The sequence below is a fragment of the Balearica regulorum genome, chromosome 14 (assembly GCF_011004875.1).
Source record: "Balearica regulorum gibbericeps isolate bBalReg1 chromosome 14, bBalReg1.pri, whole genome shotgun sequence".
NCBI lineage: Eukaryota > Metazoa > Chordata > Aves > Gruiformes > Gruidae > Balearica > Balearica regulorum.
In genome coordinates this window covers 9,603,678-9,626,496 of record NC_046197.1, presented here as the reverse complement: position 1 = coordinate 9,626,496, position 22,819 = coordinate 9,603,678, and the positions used below count along the sequence as shown (strand labels likewise).

General features: G+C 46.5%; 1 protein-coding gene across 5 annotated transcripts in view; it reads right to left on the bottom strand.

Annotated features, from left to right (window-relative positions):
* Positions 1 to 9,639: 9,639 nt before the first annotated feature.
* CSNK1A1 (casein kinase 1 alpha 1) overlaps positions 9,640 to 22,819 on the bottom strand; it is a 35,742-nt gene continuing 22,562 nt past the window's right edge. For 2 of the 5 annotated variants that reach the window (XM_075766705.1, XM_075766708.1), the window contains 5 exons: positions 20,049 to 20,127; positions 19,004 to 19,078; positions 17,666 to 17,772; positions 16,638 to 16,786; positions 9,640 to 12,345 (listed from right to left, as the gene is read on the bottom strand). In XM_075766705.1, coding sequence (XP_075622820.1) covers positions 12,338 to 12,345; positions 16,638 to 16,786; positions 17,666 to 17,772; positions 19,004 to 19,078; positions 20,049 to 20,127 — 418 coding nt within the window. In that variant the 3' untranslated portion in view covers positions 9,640 to 12,337. Of the gene's footprint in view, positions 12,346 to 16,632; positions 16,787 to 17,665; positions 17,773 to 19,003; positions 19,079 to 20,048; positions 20,128 to 22,819 lie in introns of those variants that run through there. The other 3 variants (XM_075766707.1, XM_075766709.1, XM_075766706.1) reach the window with 2 other exon arrangements.

The following is a 22,819-nucleotide window of genomic DNA, read 5'->3' as shown; positions in this document are numbered from 1 at the left end:
CTGCGTGCGTACACACACGCACACAGTGAGAGGCAGCTGAGCAGCTGAGCCCATCTGCATCCCCAGGGGCCCTCCCGTGTCCTGCCTGTTCTGCACGGCCCTTCCAGGGGCTCTCCACAGTGCACCCCCCCTACCCCACACCGACCACCCCCCTGGCTCCAAGGAGCAGACCCCCAGGTCCACGCTGCTGAGCCCCCCAGAGCTATGCAGGAAGGACAAGAATGTGGGCTTGGGCAGGTCCACCCAGGCAGGATTGTGTCCTTCAGATCCTGGAGGGCTCTCAGCATCCCAGAGCCCCCAGCTGAGGAGTTGTGCCTGCACACCCAGCCCTGCCCCGGCTGAGCTGCTCTCGCTGTGGGATTACCCGGTGTGTGGGAAGCGGGAGGGGGCAGGCACGGCCCCCCCGAGGAGCCCAGGCGTGCAGGAGTCACGGAGAAGGATGCGAGCGTGGGGGTGACTGCCCGCCCATGCGCAGGGCTGGGGGACGCGGGTGCCTGTGCCCGCCAAAGGGCTCACCCCACCCGGCACCCGCAGCCACCCCGGCTCCCAGCCTGGGCTCGCAGCCACCCGCCCTGCTGAGTCAGCACCCAGGAAGGCCGTGTCGGCAGCGGCGCTTGCCAGGCCTGCCCGGCATGCCTGAACCCCTGCGGTGCCAAACCCGTCAGGGCAGGAGCTCAGCAGCTCCGTCCTGGTAGAGCAAAGCGTGGGCAAGCAGGGCACTGCCAGAACCTGCACGGCCAGCCCCCACGCACCCGCCCCCCCAGCCGTTGCGGGGGCAGTACAAGGGGTCTCGGTGGGAGCCCCCCACGGCACAGCCTTGCCAGCTGGGGAGTAGACATGGCGCCCAGCCCCATGCCCAGCCCGTCCCCGGGGCGGCAGGCGCGGCCCGCACGCTCACCCGCCAGACCGACGCACCGCCCGAAAGCCCCTCCGTCAGCAGCTCCCGGCCCTCCCGCCCTGGCAAGCAGGCCCTGCAGCTCCAAACCTGCTCAGCACGGCACGGCACAGCACCCAGGCGGGGCCGCCTCGCCCTGCCCCAGTCACACCCAGCAGCCTGGGAAAGCAAAATGCACCCAGGGAGGGAGAATGCAGTGCAAGCCAATCGCCAACTGGGCAGTTTCCCACCGCCTTTCCCTCCTCCCCAACTCTCCTCGGGGCCTGGGACGAGCACTGGCTTTGATCCGCCTCTGGCTGGCCCTGCCCTGAGAGCAGAGACCGCACACAACTCGCTGCATAGGCGCAGCCCCGGAGGACAGGCAGGCAGCAGCTGTCTGCATCGCTCCCCACGTTGCAATCGCCCACGGGCTGTTGCAAACCAATATTGATTCAAGGCACACCTCGGCGCCACGGGCCAGGCTCTGGCTTTATCTCACCTCCTCCTCTGAGGAAGCAGCCCAAGCCCTTGCACCGGGTCCTGAGGCAGCACTAACCCCTACCCCAGGGCTGGGGATCAGCTCCTGTGCAGGATAAAAGAGCTTGGGGCTGCATCAGCCATCCCAGACCATCCAGGAACAGACTAACGCCATAGTCAGGGTAGCAAGACCCCAAGCCACAGTCCAGCCTGCTCCAGAAGACCCCTCCCTGGGCAGCAAAAGCTCTTGCAGCCACAAGCCAGCTGTGGCTGTGCTCCCAGCTAGACTATGGTCCATGAGGCCTGGAACAAGGCCCTGCAGCTGGCTCCCTCCATCCGCCTTCGTTTGCATGGAAACGAGCAGGGAAATCTAAACATACCCAGGGCTCGAGCCTGTGCAGGGCAGGGGCAGGCAGCTGCCAGGATGGGCCCCGCAGGCTGCCTGGCTGGTGGTGCCCAGCTGCCCCAGGCTCCCCTTACAGCTGGGGCACCCGTGGGGTCTGCACAGCACAGCAACAGCGTGCCAGGAGGGAGGTGAAGAGCAAAGCTCTCCCTGTTCCCTCTCCCAGCACGGAGTCCTTGCTAGGGTCTGCACCCCCGTTGCCACCTCTCCCAGCAGCTGGCCTGGCACCAACATCCCCACGCTGAGCGGTTTTCAAGGGCAGGGACACCCTCCACCATAGAGGCGTACCACCTCATCCCACCAGAGCAGGACTTCTCCCTCCCTCCCTCCCAACAGCCACAACCCAGACTCCCGCTTTTGCTATCATCTTCTTGCAAAAGAGCAAGGGTCAAGCTTTCACACGGCTGTTGAGAAAGAGCCAGCCCCCACCTGCCCTCCCCGGCTTTACACCAGCAACCAAAGGGCTGGAGCATCCAGCTGGAGCTGCAGTCGCCAGCAAGGATTTCATCACTCAGCCTTGCCCCAGGTCATGCAGCTCCTGAAGTGGGTCTGTCCAGCCTAGGAGGACTAGGAGAAACAGAGCAACTTTGTACTTGCCCTCAATTAACGAGTGACCTATTTAGAAGAAAATCTGGGCTAAGTGGGATAAAGGAGCTGGAGCCAGCTGCTTAAGGGTGGCATGGCACAAAACAGGCTCAGCCTGGGAGCTCCAGATTCGTAAGGGAGAAAGAAGCCAGTTCAGAGTATTTTAAGAAATGCCCTGAAAGTTTTTATAGCTGGGGAAGAGAAACCCAGTCTGGAAACAACCTCATGCTGCACTCTCCTTCCTGAGTCCACCAACAAGGGGACATCCCCTGCCACCAGCCAGGGCTCAGCCAGCTCCGGTGCCACAAAGGCAGGTAGAGGGACCAGGAGAGCAGCTCAGGGTGGATGCATGGGCAGGGGCAGCCTATTGAACAGCAGTAGGGAGGCTCTCGGCTCCTCTCCTGCCAGGGGCTGTGGTGATGCTCTCCAGCTGGGAGGTGGGAGCAGGGGCTGGAGCCTCCTCACAGTGCAGGAGCAGACATTCCCTGGTGGGTGGAAGGAGAGTACGTGTTCGCCTGATGAAATCCTGCCAACAGTGGGAGCAGTGTTTCAACTCAATGGCAGCTTTGAAAGGTAGGTGTTGGTCCTACCCAGCAAGCATGTTAAAAGGAGAAGTGCTTATCTAACAAGACATGCAAGTCAGATGTGTATCTCTCCTTCTGGAGACAGCACTGCCCCAGGCTGGCAGCCTCCCCTCCTGTCCCAGAGCCTGGGAAAGCCAACTGCCCCGGACCAACCCCGGCAGGAGCAGACACCGCACCTGGGGGCCTCTGCAGGAAGGAGACTGGGTGGCAGCTCACGCGGTTTAAGCCAAAGCACTTCCCACGCTGCGCTCAGCTTTCCATCAGCAACACCTCCGTACTCCAGCTATCAGGCAAAGCCAGACTAGACGCTAGGGATTTACCACACTCCTCCTGATGCAAGCTGAAGCAACGAGCAGCTTATTCTCTCCCCATCTGAAAGAAAAAGTGTTATTTCCTCGAGCTGGACTGTGGGGACCCAGGAACTGGGTGGGTGGGTTTGACAGGGCAGTCAGCCTGAGCTGTGTTATCCAGCAGATATAAAATGGTCTCTCTCAATATCTCATTTTGATCCCACGTGCAAAGCATCAGACATTTGCCTATGCCCAAATGGCAGCAGCAGGTCAGCCAAGCAGGCAGAGACATAGCTGATCAGGGCAGAGAGTTGGCAAGCCCTGGCCGGACTCCGCCAATGCCTCTACACCACCTGTCTCCTTTCACAGCAGAGCTGTTAGAAGGCTTCAGCCAGCCTCCAGCACCATTGCTAGCCTGGCACGGAGGCACCTCCAACCCCCCCTGCACACTCAAAGCACTGCAGAAAACCTTTTTCTTGGTGGGGGGGAAAGATACAGCAGGTCACCCAGCAACTGTCCCTCCTGAGGCACAGCTCCATGGACTGTCACAGCCCTGGCAGCCAGGCACAAGGACAGTCTTAGGGCTTCAGCTGCTTTGTTTTCACCTAAGATCATCCATGGTTTAGCAGAATCAGGGCTTTTCCCAAAGAGCCTGCTGGCACACAGCTGCAGGTCCAAGGGCAGCAGGGCAAGCCCTGCAGATCCATCCCTGCCGAGGACATCTCCAGCTTTCCCATCCCCGCCGGGCATGCTGACATGCAGGCTGGGAGCAGAGCCAGCTGCCGCAGCAGTTCCAGTACCATCTCCGCAGCAGGTGCCCCCACAAGGCTGGGATACTCACGGCTGCTCCCCAGCACCAGGGCGAGGACCCACCTGGGGATGGGACCAAGCTCTGGGCTGAGTCAGTGCTTCTGAACCCACTCCAGAGCAGACATGCATGTCTCCAGACCAGGGCAACACCCTGAAGACACCAGCAGTCAGCTCCAGGGCAGCCGGAGAGCTGTCAAGAGAGCTGATGTGGAGCCTTTAGCTCCCAGGATGTTGGCAGAGAGGCTGAGATCAGGACTTCAGCCCCAGCTCTCCATTACTGCAGCAGGAATAAAAGCAGTCATAGATCCACACAGGAGGCTGCCCTGCCCTGCCCCTCTAGAAATCAGATTTGGGCACAAGCACTTCCTTCCTTGGAAAGTGTTCCCTGGGGTTTGGGATTCCTTCCCATCCCACAAAGCTCCCCTTGCAACACTGATCCCGAGTACCCCACATTCCCGCAGGACCATGGCTCAGCCACATTAACAAACATCAGCAGCTGGCAAGCTATTTAGAGCAGCAGGATTGCTCCCAGCATCACTTTCCTCTCCCATCACCTGCCAGAGGCACAGCCTGCCAGCACTGCAGCCCGCAGCCCCACTGCAGCCCCGCACGTGCTAGAACCTCGCAGGCTTGCCACCACCCTCCACGCAAGCCACCGTGTCACATCGAGGAGGAGCCAAGCATACTTATCTGTGCCCAGCTTGCTCCAGTATCTTCTATTTAAATTTCATCCTAGAGGTTATAGGGAAGCTGCTGTGAACCGGGTGTTTGATAGACAATGGCCCGAATGGATGCTGCAGCTCCGGGACCCTCTGTGCTGGGCTGCCCAGCCCCAGGGAGGCTCAGCAGATGGCTGCTCCAGCAGCAGAGCTCCTTTGGGCAGCCAAACCAAATGCTGGGGTAAGAAACAAGCCACCTCCCGCAGCCAAAGGCCCCCTGGGCTTGGGCAAAGAGCCCTACAGAGAGGCACCTGTGTCCCCCACACACCTGGCTGGGGCAAGGTGGGCTATTCTCACCTATGAGCTGGGGCTCACCATGTCCCAAGCATGGGGCTGTTTGCCCTTCAAGCAGAGTCCCTCGCTGCCACCCTGGCCACCGAGCTGCACTGGGGACAGCTGTGCCTCAGTTCTGGGAGGGGGGGGGCGAAGGGCAGCCAGCCCCCGCTGCTGCCTTTGCTGTGTTTACCAGTCACCCAGCAACCCTGCTGAGGAGAGCAGCACCGGCTCCACTTTCACAGCCTGCCTGGCTGCTGAACCCCAGGGAACGGCAAGGCAGGGGAGAAGGTGGGAGGCCAGCAAGCAGGGGGTACCAGACTTCCCCTCACCAGTGGATGGGGACAGGGGCCAGACAGCACCTGAATGGGGACCAGGCAGCTCCCCCAGGACTTCCCAAGGAGGGGGACACACCAGAGTCCTCTAGGAAAGAGGAGCAGGCAGCTGCATGGATGATCTTGGCACTGGGACTGGGCTTGTGTTCAAGCATCTGCTTCCTCCCCCTGCTCCCCGCCCTGTGAAGGGCCATAAATACATTTAAACACACCCTGCACTGCGTGTCCCAGACACCCAGGTGTCCCTTGTCACCCGTGTTCAACTCCTTCCTCGGAAAAAACAGCCCAGGAAGAGCTGCCCAGCCACAACGGAGCCAGTCTGTCCAGTGCCACAATTCCACCTCTCCACAGCCACCGAAGGGATCCTGCCCACGCAGCTCCCTGCCCCTGCAGCCAGGGAATTGGGAGCCAGGAGTGGGAGCAGCAGGCTGACAAACCCTGATGGCCTTTCACTAGGAAAGGCTGAGCACAGCACAGATCTGACCCCGCGAGCTGTTTGCATGTTGGGAAGCAAAAACAAGCCACTTCCAATCAGTGTCAAGCTCCCCAGCCTGTGCTTTGCCTCCTGGGAGCTCGCTGGCACACGAGCCAGCCCTGGCCAGCAGCAGGCAGAGCCCCATGCCCAGCTCACGTCCCACCTGCATTGCCCCACGGCTGGGAGCCCCCGCCAGCAGGTACGGGGAAGGTCAATAGGTGCTATGTAGCAAGCTGTCAGCGAGCAGGAGAAAGGTCAGTGAGCAGTGACTTAACACCCATCATCAGTTTATGGGATTTGTTAACAGCTTCAGGCTAGCCAGCTGGGAACTCGCTACGACCACGTCAGCTCAGCTTTAGCACAGCAGCACCTTCCCACACCAGGGTGCAATGCAAACAGGGTTTATTGATGCTCCTCGGTTACCCAGACACAAGCAGTGCAGCAGAGCCATTGTAGCACGAGGCCATCTAATAAAAGCCATCGATTAATATTTCCTGGGCAGCCCGAGGGAAGAATGGCCACAGCTGGGTTCCTCGCCTTTCCTCCAGAAAGAAAGGGGTCTCTGGAAGGAAGGCGAGCACTTCCAGGATGTGAGTCAGTAGGAATTTCTGGCCATACCTGCTGTTCAAACAGTGCCATGCAGCGGGTTACCCCAGCTCCGACTTGCATAATGTGAGCAACAGCCCCAAAGGAACATGAACACACACTCCACCGTGCAAACACTCCTGATGCTGTTCGCAGGCTTCGCCCCACCAGGTAACCCCAACCCAGGCACGCCTGCTGCAAACAGCCCTGGCCCCACACCAGCTGCTGCCACGCCAGCAGCCACCGAGGAGCAGGAACATGAGCTCAGCACAAATCAGAGCTGTGCTGGGGAGAAGCCTTCGGCACACCAGAACCAGTCTGCTGCCTAAGTGGCTTTCCTCAGCTCAAAGGACTTGCACCAGTTTCTAGCTCTCTGCTCTCCACCCCCGCTGCCTGACTGTACCTGCCCCTACGCTGAGGCAGGCAAACACTTCCTTGCTCCTCTCTGCCTGACCTGGGCAGAGCCCTACCGGCAACTGCCACCAGCAGAGGCTGGCTGCAGGCCAGCAACGAGAAGATGTTTTCAAACATCAGAGCCAGCTCCAAGCCCCAAGCTGGTCTGGAGCAGCCCACCATGCCTACCTGGGGACAGCAGGATTTGTGAAACATCAGTTCTTGTAGTCATACAGAGACGGGCTCAAGAACCTTTAAAATTACTCACGCTGCCGAGCAGCAGAGTTACCAGCTGGTGTACAAGAAACACAAGACAAGCGTGTTCAGCAGCAGGGGTGAGCCAGACAAACATCAGGATAAGCTATACTGAAGAGACCAGCCTTAAACCCTCAGGGTTCTCAGTTAAACACAGGATGGTCTCATTTGGAAAAGTCCTGTTGCACTCCTTTGGTATCGGTACGTGCCACAGCAGCGCAGAGGGACTCATCCAGGGTACGAGGAAGGGAAAGGGAAGATTTGTTCCTCATGGCCCTGGTCTGGTGGACCATGAGGTCCCACAAAGCAGCAGCTGAGTCATGCCAGTGCCCCACCTCTGCTGGTTATCTGAACTGTGCCGAGTCAAGAACCTGCCCTGGGGATTTACAGGGCTGCAAAGGATAAGGCCCAGATTTATCATTACATGCAGGGACTTGGACTGCAACAAGGAAAGGTCAAAAGCCAGTCTACCCTGTATGAGAGCATGTACGCTCCTTCAAGGTCTTCTGAGGATCTCAAATTGCTTTCATTCAAAAAAAAAAGTTCAAAGTCTGTCATCTGCAAAATAGCTCAAGGCTCACTATTATTTCAAGGGTGGCAGAGAACAGGGAGCAGTGAAGGGAGCCAGCAGCCTGCTCTTCTGGACACAACCAGCACACACAGCAGCTCGGAGCTGCTCTGCAAGCTATGTGTATTGATGCTATCTTTCAAACTCGGAAAGAAATGAAGTTAAGACCAGCTGTGTCTACAAAAAACAATCCACATTATCAACAGGAACAAAAGGCTCCTGGGGAGGGGAGGGAAAACAGAGCATTTAGGACTGAGTGTGCTCAGGTACTTCCAGAAGCAGCATTGCCAAGGCGTTCTCTGAAAAAGGAGCTACACCATCTTCAGTTATTTTATGGACAAAAGTACTTGGAAATCTATTCACCCTAGGCTGGTGTGAGAATATTCCCTAGCTCTTCCCGATTTCCAGCTACCTGAATTCAGCACTAGCAACAGTCACAGCCAAGAATATCTCACGTGATGCAAAACCTGAAGTTAGCATCTTAATTTAAAAACTTTCACACCTTTAGTACAGAGCTTGGCAAAGCAGCTTTAGCCCACCATGGTTCCTTCAGAAACAAGGACATAGCCCTATGCTTTGGACAGAGCCTTCCCTTAACACACCACCTTTCCTCCAAGGACAACACACAGTCCTGGGTCTATTTTGAAAAGCTTCTTGAACACAGCTGACAACATCCTTGTGTCCTAGCACAACAGTCAGACTCAATTCTTTGCATACAGACGTGGCACCACCCTCCCCCCCTTCCTGTTTAGCCCTGGCTAACAAGGATGACATTAACAGGCCATTTCCACATTAGAACACGCCATGAACGCAGTCCTTCCACCCAGGCCCAATTAGGAGGGTGGGCACTTCCTCTGTGTCGTCCCTGTGTTTCCAGAGGCATTAGTGCTCGGAGCAGACAGCTCTTCCTCCCAGCCTGCTTTTGCTTTTTTGTCTGGAGCCTGCCCTGCTCATAAACTTGTATTATGACATCAAGCTGATATGAAATCATGATGATTTCACTGCAATTAAGTAAGGAGCAGACAGGGCTGATGGAGCTGGCTAAGCAACAAATCTTCTAAATTGGAGAATGCTGTCAAGAGAAATTAAAGCCTTATGCAAAAAGCAAACTTAGGATCACAGAAAAAATTCCAGTTGGAAGGGACTGCAGGGAGGCATCCACCCTAACCTCCTGCCCCAAGCAGAGCTGGGACCTCAGCGTCATCACCTCTGCCGCAGTCCAGTTTAGGAGAAGCACAGCACAAAGCACAGACAAGTTCCTGCAAGTTGTGACACACCTGAAAAAGCCAACAGAGAACAGGCAGAACACCACAACAGCAGAACAAGTCAGTACATAACCTTGAAAGTAACCCCCGTAGACAGAATTTAAAAGAAATCAGCAAAAAATATTAGGATGGCACACACTGGACACACCTACCAGAAACATATCTGGCTTTTAGAGACCGACAGTATTTTCAGCACAGTCAGGGCTGGAATTCATCCCTTATTACCAGTACCCAAGACCACACAAAGCAGGCAAGGCAGTGAGACATTACTGATGTTACTAATAACTGAAAGCTAGAGCAGTCTGTCCTCCTTTCAACGCCTTTTATGGGAGAAAAGGAAAAGGCTCTCAATTGCTTGTAACAAGGAATGGCTTAAATAGGTTAAAAATAATGAGCCAGTATGCTACACATAGGAGTACTCTGCACTCCAATTAAGCAAGCCTTTAAAAGGTGGCCTTAGGACACCTCTCAGAGTTGCTACACGAAGGTTAATAAATTGCTTTGAAACTCTGTACGCAGCTTAGTAAGATGACTAAGAACCTGTTGTCACAGCCTAATACCATTACCCAAATTCTGGCGCTTCCCAGGGAACACGAGGTGGTTGTTCTTGCACTTTATGGCCCCTGTTGTAACAATTACTACTTGTAAAGGGCCTGGGACTGCTTGCAGAAGTTTTGGACTTTTCATCAGGACAGTAGATAACAGTAAACCTCCCAACACAAAACCTTTGCAGAGCTGCCACCAGAAGTCAAGATCCACATAGTTTTTAATGCTTTCAGTTTTTAAATCTTTGTTACAAACGATAGAGATTACACAGCAAATGAGTGTCAGTACCACAGCATCTCTTTAAGGAAGGTTGCCACCTTGCTCATCGCTCAGCACATCTGGTGCAGGCTGGTTTTCTGCCAAGCAGCACAGCAGAGCTGACAGTTTAAGCTCACACTTCTCTGCAGAAGTGAACTCTATTAACACACCATGTCTGAAAGACTAACTGGACTCCACACTCCTCTGCAAGACAAGGCTTGCAGTTGTCAAGAGCTGCAAACCAATGAATTTTGACACTCCAAGCACGTGAACTGTTCTTGCATACAGTGCTTATCAAGGGCAGTTTTGTTTCTAAAATTTGACAACCCTCCTCAAAGTCATGAGTAAATTTAATGGACAGAGGAAATAATTTCTTCTCCTGAAACCAAATTATTTCCTCTGACTTCTGAATACCTCATGTCAAAGCAAAAAAAAAAAAAAAAAAAAATGGTGCCAAAACAATTCCAAGCAGCCAGTCTGAAAACAGCTGCCAAGAAGGCATTTTGTTGATGTTTCTTCCCCTTCTGCCAATGCATGTTGTCAGATGCATTGCCTAGACAGTAGAAATCTTATGTAAGGACATAACAGTGTTCTAGATACCAGTTCTTAGAAACATACCAGTTTTCATACCAGGCATTGCTTGTAAAGCACCCTTATTCAGATAGGGCAATACTCAGAGCCTAGGAAAACATCCTAGCCAGAACTAGCTACATTTCTTCTTCCACCTTCCAGGTAAGAGAGAGAGAGACCGCTCTGACTCAGAAGTTTCAAACATGCACAAATATCTCTGAAGCCCAGGAGATGCCTCCCTGTACTCCACATTATCTATACAAATGTTTATTATTAGCACACAACGTTCTCCAGCTAAAGTTTAACATCTTCTCAGGGCAGATCCTTCTCATAAAGGGAGTATGCATAGAGACCACACAGGAGCATGGCCTTGATCCAGATTATCACTCCGTGATGACAGAGAGTGCACAGTGTAAGCATTATGATCTTGAAGAAATGGTTTTCAAAATGAAAGACCTTTTCAAACAGTAAAAATATGAACTGTGAGCAGGAACTCTGCTACATGCATGGAAACTGTCTAAAAGCTAACATACAAACAACATTTACACAATAGGCATCTGGCAGCATTTTCAGACATTTTTTTAATTTATTCTGACATGCTATAAAGGAATAAATTACACTGTTAAAGAATTACCAGCAATAAAAGTACTTCTTTCTTTCAGCTGGGCTAGAATAGGAGTGAGAAGGAAGACAGCCTGGGGCAGTAACCAATGTGAACTCTGCATGGTGCAAGGCTGTCCCCAAGAACAAGAGTAAATCTGGTCATATCCACTTCACAACAACTTGAAAGAAAATGCCTTGGTTTAAAACCATCCAAATACTCCATTCAAATTTTTCTCAAAACTAGCAGCCACAAGTCAGTCCAGCCAATGCATGACATGGCAACACTCGGAGGCTGCCAATACCAGGTCTGCAAAAGATGCCATTTCTTTTTTTTTTTTTAATCCAATCTTAGTATAGAGGGCTGGTCTCAAACAACAAGTTATAAAAATGCAAGACTGCCCCTTCCCCCTCAAGGAAAAAATACAAAATTTATTTAAAAACAAAATGAGGAAGAGTTACAACACTAAATCTAAAATGATTTGGAAAGAAATATGACTTCTTTTGCTTAACAAATGGCCTTGAAACTTGGTTTAAAAACAGGGCAATGTAGATTTTTTTAAACTGAATTAACAAGGCAAATTAAAAAAAAAATCTCATTTCCTTACAGAAATAGTTTTTAGTTTTTAATGAACTTGTAAACAAAAAAGCTCCCGCTTCAAAATAAAAACAAAATCCCAGATCATATAGATGTTTACAGTGATTACATTTATCTAAGCAACTTACATACAGGTTCAGTTGTAAGATGTTAACTAAATTTCGTGACAAATATGCTGTTTTTCCTTTTATACCAAGAACATTATAGAGTTAATGCAGAGTCCTAAAGATTATCTAGTAGTCGCTAAGTTTCTCTTAAGTCTTCACTTTAGATGCTGTTATTTCTAGCACAGGTAAGCAGGCAGAGTCTTTCATACGCTTAAAAACTGGAATCTTTGGTTACTACCATGTCAGCTGGCTTGGTATGTTGCACATAGAAGTCAACAACTTTAAGAATGTTTTAAGTGTACAACTTTCAAAACCCAGGGAGGAATAACCAGAAAAGAGTGCACAATTGTGAGCATTTACAATTATCACAACTGTTGCTGAAGACTGTTCATGCCATTCTTCCAAAACAATGAGATCTCATAAGCAGTGTAGTTCAAAGTAAAAAGGTAACAAAAATTGGCATATGCACAATTTTCTCCACTTGTGTGTCAACCATTAGTTAACTTCTCCACTTGAAAAAATGCAATAGAAAACTGGACACCATGTTTCACTATCTCAGTAATATTCACAATTACAGGTGCTACAACTCAAAGTGCAGCATCACTGACACTGCCCAGAGCCAGTTTATACTGATATTAAGTTCTTTACACCAAGTAAATGGTTGCCCACAGCCACTGGCAAGTGTACGTATGAACTAAAATTTCTAGGATTTGGGGAGTGACAAGTCCTGCTCCGATCTGCTCTGCTTTGTCCCATCCTCGCCACGCTCAGAAACCTGCAAGATAAACACAAGGACAACTTACTGATACGGGATGAAAATGAGAAACAGCCTTCACAGTAGGACAATTAAACATCAGTTATGGTCATTCAAAGGGGAAAATGCTGCTCCGTCCCAGAACTGCAGAGTTCCTGGTGTCCATTTCCAAAGCTAACCAGCATTTGCCACCATCCTTCAGCTCAAACACACACCTCTCACGCCTACTGCTGCACTGGAAAACAGGCTTATGCACCAGCTGGATGCCACATTCCTCAAACAGGAATTCAGACCAACAGTTTGAAAACAAGATGTGTTATTGCCACTAGGAAGCAGGATGTAATTTCATAGGATTGTTTTCTACTTGTCTGCAATGTCTCATGTTTATATCCTTGAATGTCAAACTGTCATCTGATTGCAGTGGTGCTCTTCAGAGACGCAGTACAGCAGTGTCACACAGACAGAAGGAAAAGGAACAGGAATAACTCACCTTACAGTAACTGGTGTTCGCTACATGCTCACATGGTACGATGCTCTGGGGTAACCAGAACAGAAGCAAGAACCTTTGACAGTGACTACAAACCCAGCATACCTTCTGTCCTTGGAAGGACAAGTGAAACTCGTGCAACAGGGGAGGTGGGGCATCAAAAACAATTCTTTCAAAGTTTGGAACGCCGAATGACAAGTTCAAGACATTGTGGAAAAGGAATACATACACACATCTCAAAGAACCAGTTACTGCAAGCTAAGCCAGTCTTCATGTGAGTACTTATATACTCATTTCTGGTGACTCAGGTAGCAGCACTGTGCTTTAAAGAGGTAACAGGAATCTCAACCACAGACTAGTTTGCCAAGCAAATTTCCGTTCTGGATGCTTTCCAAACAGCATGGTATTCTTCTGTTGATGTATGAATTCATCTGAGCAACAGCTCTGAGTTTTTCCAACAGAAATCACTTCAGAGTGAAATACAGACAAAGCTGACCTCAGCTATAGTTTGTGCTGTCATCCAGAGATAAGCAAGTGCAAACAAGTCTTAAACATAGCCTGACATTCAATCAAAAAATGTATCTGGATAGTACCCAAGACAACAGCTTAAACTCTTCCAGCATAGGCAACAGGTAATTTAGAACAGATTCAGTAGCTTTGTTTGAACCCAATCTTAATGCAATGTAGGACAATTCTCTTTATCCTGCACTAGCAATTCTAATATAAAAAAAAAATCCTGCAGAATTAAGACAGTCATTCCCACTTGAGTGCAAATTCTCACAGAAATCCCAGTGATTCCTTGGTTCCCCTGGCCTAGAACTGCCCATAACCCTTAGCAATGCGTACAACCAAAAGTTACACTGTTTTTCCATTTGGTGTGTTCAGCAGTGAACACTGATTCATCATTTGAACCACTTTCTCCATCCAAGCAGCCAAAACTAAGTCAACAGAGGAGAAGTGTGCTCCCAGCATGGAAAGAAACCTATCAACTCATTGCTTTAGAAGCCTGGATGTTTTCAATGAAAATGGGGTCCTGAACCTGAGGACAAATGACATACTAAGAAACAATATGCTGCTACTTGTTAGAACACCTCAAATCCAAGGTATTATGAGCAAGAGAATGCCCAACTCTACAGGGAGCAATAGGGAGCTGGATTCAACCCACAACATCCCTTGCAAGTCCTATTAAGACCACATAGGAGTGTTCCCAACCACAGCTGTCAAATGAAATGTTGAGACATTCATGTAGCACACAAGACTTTGCCAGTATGAAGAACACGCTGAAGAGTTTATGCCAGCATCTCTCTAACAAATCTTCATTATATACAGGGCCAGCTGAAATCTGCACATTCATCACTCCTTGTCCTTCTGGGGTGTTACACAAAACTTTGATAATCTCTACGCTACGTGAGGGATACTCAAATTGCTTATTACTATAGCTGCACATCCGATCAGCGGGGAAGAGTAGCTGCACTGTCACACTAAGAAGCTCCTCTGCTTGAGAGGTGTTCAAACTTCTCTATTAAGTAGCTGCAGAGACAAGCAGTGAAAAGTATTTAGTTGTCAACTGGCTAAGTCTCAAGCAGTGAATTAATAGCCTGTTCTGAGAAATACTGCCATGACCATAGGTGTCCAGTGAATGCTAGTGGGACTGCTGACAGGCTTACAGAACTCTCCACTGAGTGAATTAAAAATATCTCTTGCAAATGGAACTGATAGACTTTATCCTGGAGATTGACTGCTTGAGTCAGTTTTATGACTGAGAGAAGCTGACTGTAAGCATTGTTACAAATCACACCTGAACAACTGCTACACTGTCAAGAGATCAAGAGCTAAACTTCCCAGAGTCAGCAGAGAAGCTCTGTCTGTTGAAACAGTTCACCTCTCCCAAGTTCAAAAACAGCTGATCTTGCTGTTACAAAAGACACTGCACAGGGTTCCAGAGAGGGACAGGAAAAAAAAAGCCACTGACAGAACAGGCTACCCTGGAACCAAACAGAATATTCAGCCTGAATAACCTACAGGACTCAGTGAGATGGTTTAATATAGATGAGGCTGCCTTAACTCAGATCCATAAGTGAGCCCACTGTCCAAATAATTTAAGTCATGCAAGTCTCTGGACATTATTTGAAAGAATTAAGATTTCACACTCCCCCTGCTCCACTCCTAAGATGCACATCTTCAACAGTACTTGCACTTTATACAGTATACTTTAAGGTTTTTAACCAAATAAATGCACCTGTAAATTGCTATTTCCAGTACTCTCGTTAAACTGGGTATGGTTACCAGAGGGGTATAATTTGACACCACAAAGCCTTTTAAACCACTTTGGTATACACTTTGCTACAGCAACTACGTGGTAATTCAACTGAATTCTGGAAAAAATAAACCAGGTATTTCATTAATCTTCAGTGTGACTGCAACATATAAGCCATACAGACTCCTGCTTGAGCTTAGCTAGTTTCAGAAAAATCTTCATTAATAGGCAATACTTGCCACAAAAAAGCATCTAGGATTTCAGAAACCTGGAATCTTTACTTTGATGAAGAGACTAAGCTAACTGTTTTAGGAAGTCTTCAAATGTTTGACAAGCACTACTTCAATGCTTTGCTGACATTACAGCTTGATCTATCCAAAGGTCACAAGCTTTTCCTTGATGATGGGGGAGGGGGAAGAAGAAGAGGGAGTCATTCCCCAGAAGGCTGTTACTCTGTGTAAGAGCCAATGAAATTCTGGTAGAACAACAATAATTTCTCCATAGCTATAGCAATGGGCCTTGTTACTAAAAAAACAGTGCAATGAAGAAGGTCCATCAAGAAACAGAAATGGTCTATTCTCACTCGAACAACCTCATTAGCTTCAATTTCAGCCACAGCTCATCTTGAGGAGTCAGTTTAATTACAAGATTGGTTGTAGTAGTCACTAGCTGTAGCAGTTTCTTGCTAGTTACTTACTAGACTAACACTTGCAGATTTACATCACAAAAAAAATTAAAAGCATCTAGAATGTGTAAAAAAATTTGAATGTGCCTTTTCAGAACTCAGTTTTTACACAATTACATTTTGAACATTTCACAACATTTCCCTTTGAAACCACAACCTAGAAACATTAAGAATAGTCCAGAAACCTGAAGCCCCACCCCAGAGCATCCAGATACTTCAGAAAATTGTGACTTGGCAGTCCACACCAGTTTGGGATTACTCCGTGATTTAGGGAAGACGTTTTGAATTTTGAGCTCACCGGTCCTTTCAACTCTGGACCAAATGTCTCAATGTAAACCCACCGGAGGAAACCAGATCATTCACAATTTTCTGTTTCCCATGTTTGAGGCATAACAGAATAGAAGCAAACCCACAGCACTATACCAGCTGGAACAGCAGTAGAACCCAAAGTCTCTAGATCCTTGCCTCATTAATAAGAATTATCCCTTAAGAAGTGTTAGGTCTAGGATTTTGGATTGTATTATATATTTTTATATATATAAATATATATTATATGTATATATATAAATAAAAATAAATAAAAATGTCACATTCCCAACACCAAGTCAGTTTCTTGTTTTTGGAAAGTGGTTAATGCAGGAGCAAAAGATGCAGTGGTTAAAATGACCCAACATCCCCAGAAGAAATGGTATGAAGAACAAGGACATTTTGGTATAAAGTTAGTAGTCAAATTCTCCAAGGACGTCTTTTGGTTTTGCTTTTTAAATTAACAGCCAAATATATTTTTTAAACCACCTCCTTGATCTAACACTTAAATTGTCAACATTGTCCAAATTAGTGTAATTTTTTTTTCCTGTAACGTCACTTGGTTCTTGGCTACTAACCTTTCATGTTACTCTTGGATTTGTCAGTTTGCTTGCCTGTGGGGGTTTGGGCCTGCTGCCCCTGCCCACTGGAAGAGGCTGCCTGCTGTGCTGCTTTCTGCTTTAACATTGTCCAGTCGAATGTGTAGTCATATTGGTGGTTCAAGGTCCTAGAAAAGAGTGAAATACTTTACTGTAACACATCATCACTTCCTTATTGCTAATACCAAGCCTTTGCTGAAAGCCCAGAACTAGAGGTTAACTCTTTTTGTAGCTGCTTTAGAGATTATAGTAATACTCAGCATTTATATACCATCTAACTTAAAGGGATTCTTCAAGCAAGCCCAAATACCATCAAGCAACATTTTCTTCACTGTTCATGTAAGTAGTCTGTATTTGTTGAAGCAGCACTTCCTCACAAGCCAGCTTATTAACTTGTATGCTCTGAGGTTCTCAGGGTGTTTTTTTTTTTAAATATATACTTTAAAGGAGGGACTGCAGTATTGTAAATCATTGAATAAAAATTGCTGTGGATTCCAGAAACCTGAAGGGAAACTCTTGAGAGATGAGTACCAGCTCTTCTTTTGATGGATGCTGTTCACTCCACAAGGCTGACTTTCTGTTCTGCTTTTTCTAACAAGCTCAGTGAAACAGCACTGTTCCTCTCCATTGAAATCCATCTCCTGGGGCACTACTCCTAGTCCTATCACCGATCTCCAAACATAAAAAGCTTCAAACACTTCAACTGAGGGGTCAATTTCTTAAGTTACTTGCAACAGAACTTGAAGCATGGGCTCAACCCTCTAGCATTAGCGGTCAGATGATACAACTCAAAACCCAAGAGAATCTTTTCATTCACTTTTAACATTGAACAGTATTTTCCAGGTCCTTTTAAACAGCTTTGCAAACTCTGAAATGGAAAGAAAGTCCCAGAACTCCCTACACCACACACACATGGAGCAGAGCTTTCTGCAGTGCAAGTCCCACAGAGCAGTTACCAACTGGTAAAGCACTGACAAATTTCTGTACTTTTCCACTTTGAGACTGACCTGAAAAGAATACGGAATAATTGCCTCAGATACATGTAATCTGGTGCCTCTTCAAAGCGCAGGCCACGACAGTAGTTCAGATACATGGCAAATTCTGCAGGGAATCCCTGTAAATCAACAGTGTTAATCAAGCCATGGCTTGCACCAAAAAGCTTCTAACAACCCTGTAAGAAGGCAACAAGCTGTATTTCTGCCTATAATGGCAGAGAAAAATTGGCTGAAGATTCGTATGTGTAAACTCCATTTTGCCTCTAGTTATTCATTTATTTTGTATTTCAGAAAGTGGATTTGATCAGCAAGTTACCAGGTACACATTCCTTGCCCCCCAGAACTGTGACCTGATGCATATTTTGCAATCACATGTCCTCTGCTACCAAAGCCTTCAACATACACCGTATTTAAAATGCTTCATTCATCCTAATTAAACCTAGTTCTTATTAACTAGGACTCTGAAAGAAGTAGTAATTGTCTCTTAAAAGATTCCACTCATGTTTCCTTGATAATCTACTTAAGCATACTAGAGGCAAGGTCAGTTACCACTATTAAGTGCGAAGACTTCTTTCAAAGATCCCCTGCTTTACATATTTATACATTTAATACTATATTAAAGCCTACATGTAAATAGGTAATAGCATACAGCATAGTGCTGTACTACAAGAAAGAAAACACAGGACATAACAGTTCAGCAGTTTGGAAGATGTTGTTAGACTGTAAGGGTATATAAACATGCATGACTAGGAAGTGCAATCCTCAGTACTGCTGTTTGATGTGCAAAAATTACCATGCATTCTCAAGGGCCTTTTAATAAGTATGCGGCTGCCACAATTCAAGATAAATCTTAAGACCCAAAGGATAGCATTGGAAAAACATTCTGCAACATGGCTTTAAAGATCACTTGATAGGTAATTCCACTACAGCCTCTATTTGAGATACAGAAGACAATCTGAACAATCTTGAAGAGGTAGAAACAAGTATATATGAGCATGCTATACAGCTTGACCTTGGTTTTATTTATCCAAGAGGACACATGTAGAAATTTCACTGTAGAAGCTGAAGAAACGAACAAGCCTCACTTAAGAGAGCTTGATAGTTTGCACAGCCAGTCACCAAGTACTGGAATGATGGTGGCACGAACTATGCCAAGAAACAGCAGCGAATGCCTGCCCTGTTACACATGCCGACAGTCTTGTTGGGTGGCCAAACACAAGGCACCCACGACTGCCAGAGAAGTATTATTCAGGAGCAAATGCCATGTGAGACTAATACATTGGCTCTAGTTTTAAAAAAAAGAGAAAAGAACGTCCATTTCACAGTATGACATCATTTGGAAACTCTTACCTTACACAAAACCTCAACAGGAGTGGACATTTTCTTTTCACTAATCTTTTCATACTTTTGCTTCTTTGTTGCAGCCTGTGGAACATGTAGGTCACAATATAAGAGATATTGTGCAACACTGGATTAACAAGGACAGTAGCAAAAAAATGACAAAAATTCTTTGGTGAACTGTAAGTATTTTATGTGAAACCTCCAAGTCCCACACACTTATTGCAAAGAGAAGAAAGGTCAATCTGGTATTAAGATTTGGACACAGTTTAATACCATTTGTTGCAGTCTAATGCTTCTATCACATGGCACAGCTCATGTAGTTCTAGCTGCTGCTTTTGTCCATTAAACAGACCAGACTTGCATTTCCATTTGCCAAAGTTCTATTAATTCCCACTCAGTACCCCATTCAAGGGCTGCCTGCGTGTTTCAGTAAGCAGCCATTACATTCATTTGCAGCTGAAGAGTTCTAGTGTTTCACAACCCACTTGCCTTTTTAGAAAGCTTGCAGCTGCAACACCATGAGTTACACAACTCTCACATGAAGAAAAACAATTAAAACATGAAAACAAATCACTGAAGTCTATGTAACAGAAATAAGAAATACTTGCCATGCTTGTACTTGGCTACCATACACGATAATACTTGAAACAAGTCTGTTGCAGCTAATAATTATTCGGTTTATTATGGTGAACTGAACATATCACTGAAGCTGAACTCGCTAGATGAGAGATTATTTCCATGCTCTCTACAGCAATTCAAAAAGCCACTAACAATGTTATTTTCTACTTCCCAAAGAGGGCCTCAGCCTACAAGACAATAATAATTTGCCAAGATGACGTATGCTATTGTTCAGCATAAATTTTAAGACAGTCATACAATACACATTCTGCCTGCTGCACAGGAAGGAGAAAGAACCTTTCTTCCACATTCTATAAATATCACAGCTAGGGAAAAATTGCTTTGTATAACTGAAGCTAAGTATTACATACATCCACCTACCCAGCCCAACATTAAAAAAAAAAAAAAGGGTGAGGGAAAAAGCAACATAGCCTACCTTTAATCCTTGCCAAGGCAGGCTGGTTCTGTTAAAGTACATCAATACATAGCCTAGAGACTCCATGTCATCCCGACGACTGGAGAAAGAGGAAGAACACAATGAATTACAAATTTTGGCATTTCATGCTTTATTCCAAATAGCACAAGCATTCAAAAATTAAAAACCAAAAAAGAATAATTAAGAAATAAAACCTAAGCTTAGGTGCAAAGGAAGATCTCTTGCTACTACAGCTAAGACATCTAGGTGTTCAGGATTCCACTTGCAGACATGTAACAAGTCTTCACAAGCAGGAAGGAGATCCTATTCATTTTTCAAGCAAGGAATAGTCAGTAGGTATTGTGTGTGGCAAGTTTCCACCTGCAGTTACATTAGAATAATTTGGGAAACAAAAACTCTGGAAAATAAAAAAGAAACATTAAATGTCTGTCCCATTTAATTAAGTAGCTTGGATAGAATCTGAAGTTTCACCTGCAGGAACCACAGAATACATTGTAAGACAGATCATGACATTAGCCTTCACTTCAATAAGGAAGATATTTCCCTGAACCTTGCCTCATTCCTGGACCAATACTGAACATCTAGCCCCAGAAGGGCATAACTCCTTTCTTTCCTCACTTGCTAAAAAACCCCTGAATTGTCTCCATGATTTTTAAAAGGCAAGCAATATTTAGAAAGGTGCATGCATCAGAGAGGTGCCTCTGCCTTCTTCCCAGAAGTCTGTTTCTAGGCAGCTAGAAAACTCCAAAGCTATCTATCCCTAGACTTCACTGAGAATTTGCACACAAACTCTCATCTAAAAGGCTTCAAATGTTTTCTGTACTGTATATGCTCCAGATCCACACTTTAGCCACACAAACATCATCATACTTTGCTACACTGCCTTCACGATTACTAAGGCTAGTACAGTTCACTGAAGTGGAAAATACACTCCACGATTTTTTTCCTCTTGGCAAAGTTGTCTCTTCCCAACTGTGGTAGAATCAGATTTTTTTTCTCTGACTGCCCCTCTGCAGCTGACATCTATTTAACATGAAACAGAAAAGTAACTTATTTTTCTCCTTCCAGCTCCCTTAACAAGAGAATCTGACAGGTATTGCTGCTGCTTTGCCACCCAGGCAGATCTGCAAGAAAACTATAGAAGTGGCAGGAAAGACTACATACCTACTATTCCCACAAGGGAATAAAAGGCTGAGAGCAACATTGCAAACAGGATTGTACATATGGGTGAGGGTAAAACAGCTCCCCTTAAAGTAAGAACAATCTGTAAAAACCCAGACAGATCTACCTCCGGATCTTGGTATCAGAGGAAAGAAGTTGTAGGTGATACTGTACATCATAGCCACCCCAAAGTAACCACTAATAATCACCAGAATGGCCTCCCTGTCACCACCTTGTGTTCCAGCTCTGACCTTTGGGGAACCAGTCGAGAGAGCTATCCCAGAGGAAAATGTTTGGCTCCCTAAACCATTTCACCACAAGGACAAAAAAAAAAAAAAAATCACTAGCTGTGCCCAGGGGTCAGGGAAGGGAAGACTGGTTCACTCCTCTTGACAGCAGCTAGCTCTGAGATCATCTCAGCTGTAACATGAAACCACAGCCAAAGACAGAGGGATGAAAAGTGATACTATGACCACAAACTCCAGCCTGTAAAACCTGCTAATTCTATTAGAATTGCAGATTTTAATCACCAACAGGATTCAGTGAACCAGTATAAGGTCATGACACAAAATTACATTTTCTGAGAAGGCAGCAGTAAATTCAGAAGCAATAAAGGGATTAATAATTTCCATCCCCCATCCAATTCATTGTTTTAATGTTTAATTTCATGATTTTGTAGTAGGAACCACTTAGTTTTGCAAATCTGTAATGACATATTACATTTGAGCATATACTGATAAAAGTGATTTTCAAAATTTGGAAAACAATAATGAACAATACTCTCCATTACTAAAACAAGAAATTGGTAACACTGCAAACAGCTCAGAACAGCTGCCATTACATATAGGAAAACATGTTCTGTAACAGTTAAAAGACAGCACTAACAATTGAAATATTCTGCCATTCAGGACTGGTTTCTCTTGATTACAGGAATACATTATCTGTTTGCCTCACTGTTCGCTTGATCTAGAGTTTAATAACTTTTAGCACATACCAAGCTGTATTTCTAATTGTATTAGAATTCTCAATACCAGAGATGGTACAAGACCTCCAACTAAATTCTACAGCTATAGTCCTTTGCAGTTCCGTTTCTTCACTGTAAGGTGCTAGCACAGCTATTCCCCTTACGAGAACAGCTTGGGTTCTATGAAGTGTAGTTACTTCAGAAATGACACCTGTCATTTACCCTACTTGACCCACATATCAAGTAGGCTTAAATAACGACACTGACAGACAGCAAAATACACCCAAGGAACCTTAAGGAAATTAAAACAAATAGGAAACATGGAGCACTTTAAAAGCACCAAATATTTTTAAGGTAAATGTTCTGTTGGAGTTGACAACTAGAAATTGTCATTCCCATGTTGATTAAATTGAAGGTTGGAGGCACAGACATTCAGGGAAGTTTCAACTATGTCTAAGGAACCTCAGCATCATGTGGTAAAGCACACTATTACACTTACACACCACAATATACGTAGACATGTAAGTAAGGAAGAGAAGAGAGGCATCGCTTCATATGTCATGAGTACATAACATACTTCCAAGCAACTTAAAGTGCTGTCTCCACTGGACCACTGCTAGGATACTGTAGTAACAATATGTTCGTG